The sequence below is a fragment of the Nannospalax galili genome, unplaced genomic scaffold, assembly GCF_000622305.1.
Source record: "Nannospalax galili isolate Female #2095 unplaced genomic scaffold, S.galili_v1.0 scaffold34, whole genome shotgun sequence".
Taxonomy (NCBI): domain Eukaryota; kingdom Metazoa; phylum Chordata; class Mammalia; order Rodentia; family Spalacidae; genus Nannospalax; species Nannospalax galili.
In genome coordinates, this window is record NW_008338996.1 from 8,914,608 (window position 1) to 8,923,417 (window position 8,810).

The 8,810-nt window shown below is 50.6% G+C and overlaps 1 protein-coding gene across 6 annotated transcripts in view; it reads left to right on the forward strand.

The window, feature by feature from the left end:
• The first annotated feature begins 588 nt into the window (after nucleotides 1-588).
• Nucleotides 589-8,810, forward strand: part of Whrn (whirlin) — a 91,158-nt gene continuing 82,936 nt past the window's right edge. For all 6 annotated transcript variants that reach the window (XM_008833491.2, XM_017798266.2, XM_008833492.2 and 3 more), the window contains exon 1: nucleotides 589-1,243. In XM_008833491.2, the coding sequence (XP_008831713.1) occupies nucleotides 626-1,243 (618 nt within the window). In that variant the 5' untranslated portion in view covers nucleotides 589-625. The remainder of the gene's footprint in view (nucleotides 1,244-8,810) is intronic.

Below are 8,810 nucleotides of genomic sequence, written 5' to 3' on the forward strand. Positions count from 1 at the left end.
CCCGCACCCCACGCCGGACGCCTGCACCGCTCCTCCGGCTGCGACTCCTGGGGACTCTGGGACTAGGTCGACCCGCGCCCTAACTTCTGACTTTGGGGTCCCCCAGCCTTAGAGGAACGGGCGGCTCGGCTGGGGGAGCCCCGGGCATGGTGTGACGGGACGGGCGGCGTGGCTGAGCCCCTCCACTCCGGCCACGCGTGGTCCCCGCGCCCTCCGGAATGTAGCTGCTGTCCCCGCGCCCCCGGCCTCCAGCCGCAGTCTCAGCGCCCTCCGAGCTCCAGCCGCCAACTCTTTGTCCCCGGGGATCCCCCGTCTCCTTGTTCTCGGGACTGCAGCCGCCGCCGTCTCTTCGTCCTCCGGATTCCAGTTTCGCCAACCCCTCCTCCCACTGTCTTCGCACCCCGGGACTCCAGCCGTGGTCCCCGGCAGCCCCCCAACTATCCAGCTACCGCTGCTGCGCCCCCAAACCCACCCTGCAGCCGTCGTCTCTGCGCTCTGGACATCCTGGACTCCAGCCGCCCTGTCCGCGTCTTTCCTAAATCCAGACTCCAGCGGTGACCTCCGCGCCCCGGGCATCCAGCTGTCGCGCCGGCCGCAGGTGCAGCAGCCGGGCCTGGGCGGGGAGATGAACGCGCAGCTGGACGGCCTGTCGGTGAGCTCGTCCTCCATCGGCTCGCTGGGCTCAGCGGCCGCGGCGGCCGGCGGCGGGGGCGCGGGGCTGCGGCTGTTGTCTGCCAACGTGCGCCAGCTGCACCAGGCACTCACCGCGCTGCTGAGTGAGCCGGAGCGGGAGCAGTTCACGCACTGCCTCAACGCGTACCACGCGCGCCGCAACGTCTTTGACCTGGTGCGCACCTTGCGCGTCCTGCTGGACAGCCCGGTCAAGCGGCGCCTGCTGCCCATGCTGCGACTGGTCATCCCGCGCTCCGACCAGCTGCTCTTCGACCAGTACACGGCCGAGGGCCTCTACCTGCCCGCCACCACCCCCTACAGGCAGCCCGCCTGGGCCGCTCCCGACGGCGCGGAGCCCGGGGAGGTGCGGCTCGTAAGCCTGCGGCGCGCCAAAGCCCACGAGGGCTTGGGCTTCAGCATCCGCGGGGGCTCGGAGCACGGCGTGGGCATCTACGTGTCGCTAGTGGAACCCGGCTCCCTGGCTGAGAAGGAAGGACTGCGGGTCGGGGACCAGATTCTACGCGTCAATGATAAATCTCTAGCACGCGTGACCCACGCAGAGGCGGTCAAGGTAGGACTGTGGTTTGTGGGAGCGTCGAGAGGCAGTTACCAGCATGGTGGTGCAGCCGTTGAGGAGCTCTGTGCTGTGTTTCTTAGATAAATCACTTAACAGGAGCGTCTAATTTGTAGCACAAATAGGTACCAAGCGCCAAGGAAATGGTGATGCTTTGCCTTGGGTGGCCTAAAGGCTAAGGCAAGACACAGTAAGCAAAACTCTAGTTAGAAAGCGTGAAACTGGACTGTAGGTTGGTAGGAGCGTTAGTCCCTGCTTGGCACCGAGATAGTGGTGAGTAGATGGTCTGCTGTGCTCTGTTGCTGTTCTCAAAATCCTGTAGACTTCTGCCTCTGAAAGAAAGTTCTTTTCCACACCTAGTGACCTGAGGAGGCCAGGTGACCACAGAGCCTGGGCTGACCCTGCTATTTATGGGCTTGCTGGTGCATCCTAGAATAAGCCAGACCAAAGGAGTGACTCCTAACTTTGTTGAAAAGGAGGCTGAATGTCAAAAATGAATCCCCCCAACCCCACGAGTGTGCCCTTCTTGTGTCTGTTAATTGAGAGAAATAATCTCACCACAGCAGCTAGCGGGGATTTACTCCTGCTGTGTGGAGGAGTGTGTGTGTTTGCTAATCTCGTTGGTCACCCGCCCGCCCGGGGTTAGGGAAAGCCAGTAGGCGTGTGAGATTGATAGTGTTTGGCCCAGGGGTGGATTCAAGCATTTAGCCCTAGCCCTGCTGCTTCTGGCACAGGAAGTGGGAGTTTAGGGCAAAGAAATGACAGCACTCCCTGCATCTGCAGAGAAATCCTTCCCCAGGGTTTGGACTGGCCTGTGACACCCTCCCAGCCCATTCCTGTGTCTCCTGGGCCACCTTGCACAGATGGACTGAACAGGATGCACTGTCTGCTGGGAAACTCCTGGGCAGCAGAAGTCCAGGGCTATTTCCTGTGTGGTGTTCAGAGGCCTATGGTCAGGTGAGTCAAGCAGACTGCTTGGCTGTACACCTTGGACACCACCATCTGTTTCTGACCTTGGCTTTCTTCGTTTGCTTCCCCACACTTAGACCCGGTGGGGAAGGCCCCTGAGGGTTTTGGAAACTTCTTTGCAGTTTCTGGTGAAAGCTGGTGACCTTAGATTGTTCTGGGGATCATCGGGCAAAATTCTTTGTTCTGGGTTTCCCATCCTCTCCAGCTCTTCCCCTAGCATCATTTTGACCCTTTAATCTTGCATTCCATTTATTTATATAGAAACAGCCCATTAGCATTGGCCCTAAGAGGCCGGGAGTTCCCAAGATGATAAATTTATGCTCTAAACATACGTGATCCAAATGTCATTTATAAACATGGATTCAATTTTCATGGCAAGTTGGAGACTGGAGTAACTTAATCATCATGAGGTGAGAGACTTTGGAAAGTCCAACTGTCTACCTGAACATGACCAACACAGGCTTTCCCTTCAGTTTGCACCCCAGGTCCAGCTATACCATTCAGTTCCTGGCACTGTCATGAGGTCATGGTCAGGACTATATGTCTGAACCTCCTGGAGCTGCACCGCAGTGTTGCTAAGCTGTGGCTCAGGGCAGTACTCAGCTTCAGCTCCCTCTTGCTGACACCTCATCTGTCATGCATAGTTTAGGAAGCCTGAGAAGGAACATTTGCCCCAAGGTTGAGCAGGATAGAGCAGGCGCATCCTTGAAGTGTGGTGCCTGTGCCCCAGGTGCCTGTGTGAGCTGAGCTGCCCTGTGGGTCTGCTTTCCTCCGAGGTGACTGCTAAGGGACAGTGCGCTTCTGGCTTAGGGGTGCCCCTCTTCTGCCCTTGGCAGATTGTGATCTGGGGACCCTTAGGAAGCATCAGGCAAAGGAATGTTGCTTGTGTCACACGAACTCCAGGGAATGAAGAGGCTAAAATTGCAGTGGGTGAACTATAAGAGGGAGGGGACCACTGCAGGGTCCTGCCATATGTCAATGGTTTTATTTGCTTATTTATTATGTATGTGAGCATATTGCCCAAATGTGTGTAAGTGTGCCCGGGCCATGCAATGCCTGCTGGAGGTCAGAAGAGGGAGTTGGATCCTCTGGAAGTGGAGTTTCAGACGGTTGTTGGCCACCATGTGGGTGCTGGGGAATTGAACCCAGGTCCTCTGCAAGAGCACCCATTGCTTGTAACTGTTGAGCCATGTCCCCAGTCCAGCAAATGGTTTTGATAACAGTTATTCTAACTGAAGAGCTGTTGACATATTTGCACAAAATGCAGAGGGTGAAGTCCCTCCTCTGAGAGCCAGGAGGGGCCCCAGTTCTCCAGGAAGCACAAACTACCATCACTTGCGAGTTCTGAACTTGGAGCCCCTTGGTCAGCCACGTTCTCCTGGACTCTGAGAGGGTTCTTGGTTTTTCTACTTGGGTCTTGTTTCTGTCCCAAGATACCCCATTCCGTTTAGTAAAAGATGTCTTTTCAATATTAAAAGTCTTAATTTTTCTTCTATAATGAGAGAGAAAGTGAACCTCTGAACTTCTCCAGAGGAGAGACTAATTGTATGTATGCAAATATACCATAAAGAGAATTCAATTAAAATAAATTCTAAGAGTCAAAGTGCTTAGGAGTCAATGAATCAGAGGAATACAGCTCTTAAAAGATGGGATCAAGCAAACAAAGTCTGCTCTGCCTTTCTTTCTGAGAAACCTTGTATCCCTTGATACCCAGAGCAGTTTGCTGAGGACTTTATCCTGTGTCCAACAGGGTGTCCATCCCTCTCTTGAAGCCCATTTACCAAATCAGCAGTGGCAGATCCAGATAAGGCAGGCCACTATTATGTTGAAATGTTTGATTTTTGGAAAAAAGGAAGTTTATCTTGAATGAACCAGAGCCCAACTAGTAATGACAGAAAAGTATATCATTCAGAGATTTCCAGCCAAATGTACTTGTTCAATCACCTAAGGAGCCCATAGACCAGAGCTGCTACATTAGCCTCTATTACACATTTGCTGTGTGACCTTGATATCTCTGTTCTAGGCTAGATGAGTTCTGGGCTGTCCAAGGCTCCTTCCAGCTCAGTGAATCTGTGATTTGCTTGGTATGTGCTACCCAGAAGGCATGTAGAACGTCTGATCTGATGTGTTCTTGTTCTTTGGGAATTGCCTTCAATTAAGGAAAAGAGAGTTGGCTAAGGATAGGGAGAAGGGAAGCTTGGCACTTCTGAGCAACTTCATACTAAATCAGGAAATTGGTGGGTTACATACTGTGCCTAGGGGAGCCCGGCAGCAGCCGTCTCTCGACCCAAGAATGCCAGCCCTGGTGTGATTACAGAGCGAATGGGAACTACCAATAGGATTTGGGCACAGCAGTACCCACCCTGGGAGAACTGGGAAATCAAATTCAGTCACCTACTGGCTTTCTGAGTCCCTTGATAATGTAGGTAGCAGCATTTAGGATATTGAGGCGCTACTGTGCTCCGAGTGTGTGTGCACCTGTGTGTGTGTGTGTGTGTGTGTGTGTGTGTGTGTGTGTGTGTGTTTCATCTTAGTAAAAATGAAGGAGCTTCGTTACAGTGTCAGCATCCCCACAGGTAAATCTGCGCAGCGAATTAAACTCAGAGACGTTCCAGAAGTTAAGAACTGTTTGCAGGCCCTTCCAGTTAATTAGACTTATCACTTCCTCCCTTCCTTTGCATAATAACCCGGGAAAAATCTGTCCAAATTAATATAAGTCATTATATTTGGCTCAGCAGGTTCGAAATGACACATTTGTCATTTGATGTTGCCACGGTTGCTGGAGCCATTACACATTCTTACCACTGCCAGGTTCTCATCTGTAACCTGGTCTCTTCTTGCATCCGTCTTGTTGCTGGGCTCCAGTTGGGAACCATGATTATACACTGGCCTCTCTCTGCCCTGCATCCATTCTTGGGTCTTGTGAGTCCTGTCAGCCATGACCAACAGAAAGCCCTTGGTTGTTGCATATCTAGAACCCATGCAGTACCTAGAGAAGGTCCACATCTTTGATTCAGTCTTGTATATTTATTTGGCTCAAGCTGACACTGAAGGTTTTAGAAAATAATTCCTGTGTCAGGCAAAATTCTCTTCCAGATGGTTATTTGCTCTTCAGATCAAAGCAGCGTTTTGTCATGTACTGCCTTTATATTGAAGCACTGATATTCTTCTGGTAGATTCTTATCTTCTGACTTGAAGGTAGACATGAAAGAGATGGAGAATCACCCCACTGTTGGCTTTTGTTTGTCACCCCCATCTGCTGACAGGACTGTTTATGACTTGCCTCACAGTGATCATTTGAATGGAGCTGCAGAGAGAAGTGTGTTCCCTTCACCCCCAGGGTTTTGTGTATGCTGCTGCCTCCCACCTGCCCCTGCCTCCAGCCGTGCACAGGAGCACAGCTGCCTGCACCTGTCAAGGGCACGCAGCCCAGCACACGTGCGTGCACATGCCTGTCTGCTCATGCGAGTCTCCTCGGACTCTTAATCTTCCTGCCACCGTCCTGTGAAGGGCTTTGCATAGAAGGCATTTGGAGGGGATTAGGCTCCAACTGTCTTCCTAGGAAGGCTCTTTTATGGCCTTTGGTCCCCACTGCTTAGGGACATCAGACTAGTCCCAGCCAGGACTAACTAGAGAATCTTATTAGAAGAAATGCCATTAAATGGCTAGAGGGAGCTGGAGGCTGAAATACCAATCTTTCCAAGCCGATTCCTTTTTCTTTCTTTTTAAACCCCCAAGCAAGAATGTGAGATGGCGTAGAGGCTCACACAGATATCTAATTGTGCTGCAGGGTGAGGGTGCTTTTTAAAAGTTCCTGGGTTGCAACGTTCCTTTTTTCTTTCACAGCCGGGCAGGTGCAGAGTGGGAAATGTCTTCATTCTTTTTCTTGTGTTCCTGCTGTCCACTGTAGGAAGTAGCACCGGGGCCAGAGGATGTGTGCATCACTTTTCCTTTCTTTTTTCTTTTTCTTTTTTAATTTTTGAGGAGAGAGAGAGAGAGAGAGAGAGAGAGAGAGAGAGAATGTCTGTGTCCGTGTGAGAGATATGTATGTGTTCATGTGGGTATAATCACGTGTACATACAGGTATGTATGCATATGTATACATGTGCATGGAGACCAGAGGTTGACATTGGGGTATCTAGTTCCATTGTTCTCCACCTTAGTTTTTGAGATAGGGTCTCTCTCTGAACCTGGAGTTTATCAGTTTGGCTAGACTGACTGACCCATGAGCTCTGGGACTCTGCCTCTCTCTCATTTCCCAGTGCTAGGGTTACAGTGTTCACTGCCACACCTGGCTTTTCCCCTGAGTACTGGGAATTCGAACTCAGATCCTCATGTTTGCACAGCAGGCGCTTTACCTACCGAGTGGCTTCCTCAGCCTTTGGGAACAGTGCTAACTGCGCAGCCAAATTGAGCAGATGGCTATTTTCCCAACACATGCAGCCCCCAGCCGTGCACAGCCTCCTCCCTGATTATATCTCCACCAGAGTGGTACCTCAGTCACAGTTGCTGCATCTGTGTCCTCACATCCTCATCACTCAGACTCCAGAGTTGGCATTGCGCTGTGTGCTACCTTTGCTTTACTGGATCACTATTGCAGAGAGGTCTTATACCTCAGAGAGTAGCTACTCTGTGCCAGGTGCCATGTCATTAATCATCTCCAAGGGAGGCAGGGAGGTGAGGAGGATCATGGTCAAGGAAGTGAACTTGGCCAGCCCAAGGTCACCATCTGGATTAAGAATGAGTAGCCTTCCTGCCTGGAACCCAGATAAGGCCTGTGCAGCCAGCATCCCAGAAGGCAGTGCCATGCTCCTCTGAGAAGCACCTTGCACCTGACATTGTGGGCCATTTGAGAATTACCCAGAGCCCCTCACTTCAAAGCAGAATGACGTATCTCAGCCTCTTTCATTGTGGACTAGAGTCATTTGTCCATACATTTTCTGAGCCACAAGCTTGTAGTATTGTGAAATCAAAGATGAACACAGACCCAGCAGTGTCCACCAGTCACCAAGCATTGTAAGTGCTGTGACATCCTCAGGGCTCTGTATCCCTGCCAGCTTCTCAAAAGCAGTAACCTCGCCTGCCCCACCACTGCATCCCCCTTTGATTTCCTTCAGCACACTTGTCACCACAAGATAGATGTTTCTTTATGTCTATCATCCACCTCCCCCATTATTTGTAATAACCAAGATCAGCTGTGCCCTGTTTCATCCCCCTAACCCCACCTTGCCTCCTGTGGCCCCCTATGAGTACAGCAATAATGAGTGAACATTTACTGGATGGAATGATCTCCTGATCCAGGCTAGTGATTGCAGGATTCCTTGTTCCCAAGTGTGAGATCTAAGAATGGCTAGTGTAGACACTGAATGGAAACCCAAGGACAGCCATAGGCTATCACATGTGCTTTGTTATAAAGCTGACTGAACCTCAGTCCTGAAGCTGTGAAATGGGCATAGACCTCCCACCTGCTTCCTTCTGGGATGAGTGTGGGTATCCATTGATTGACCAGGTATGAAAACATTTGAAACCCTCTACTTCTGCTTTATTAATTTTTTAAAAAGCTGTGGTCTATGTCTGGCAGGCAGCAGCTCTCCCCACCTCATGTGGCTCACATCTACCCTGTGAGACCCTGTTGGCAATTTCATTTGTCACTTTGCTCTTAATTTTAAAGCCACATTCCCAGAAGTGGGTTATTTCGGCAGCCTGATTGTGTCTGTGGTTCTAAAATAGACTCGTCTATGCATTCACAGGCAATCAATGAGCCAATTTGGGGTGAGGTACATCTGGCTTTTTTGGCTTTTTCTTAAAGCAGTTCAAGTTTTAAGAAGCCTCGATCTGCAGTGAAGACCAAGTCCCCACAATCACACCTGTGCCTAAACGCAGCTTTCTTCTCTGTGACTGCAGAACTGGCTTGTTTTGTTTCTTTTTCTCTTGTCTAGTCCCAGCACCTTTGCCTCCTTCGTCCTCTGAGAATTTGAGTTCCTTCTGCTAAATTAGCTGTGACTGTGCTTCAGCTGGCAGCCAGCTTCGTGCTTATTTTTCTTTCCCTACCTGACTTTGCTCAGCATCCTCTTAACTTACAATGCAAAGCAAATACATCAGCCTTCCCCACGCCATCTCGAGACGTCCTCATTCCTGGGTTCTAAAAGTGCAGGCTGCAAGGAGGAACTCAGGAGAGTAACATCAGAGATGCTTGCACCTGGGTAGGACAGCACATCCCAGAACCCTACTCTTCAGGAGGCTGAGGCAGGAGCATTGTATATTTGAAGCCAACCTGGCCTTCACAGCAAGCTCCAGGCCTCTGGGATATAGGACAAGATTTTGTCTAAAAAAAGAAAGAGAGAAAAGGGGAGCTGAAGAGATGGCTCAGCAATTAACAGCACTGACTACTCTTGCAGAAGACCTGAGTTTAAATCCCAGCACCCGCATGGTGACTAACAGCAGTCCATAAATTCAGTTGCAGGGGATCCAGCGCCCTCTTCTGTCCTCCAGAGGCATTGCACGACAGAGATGCACTTACATACACACAGGTATAACACTCATACATATAGAATTAAATAAATTTTTTTTTTAATTTAAAAGAAAAGGAAAAGAG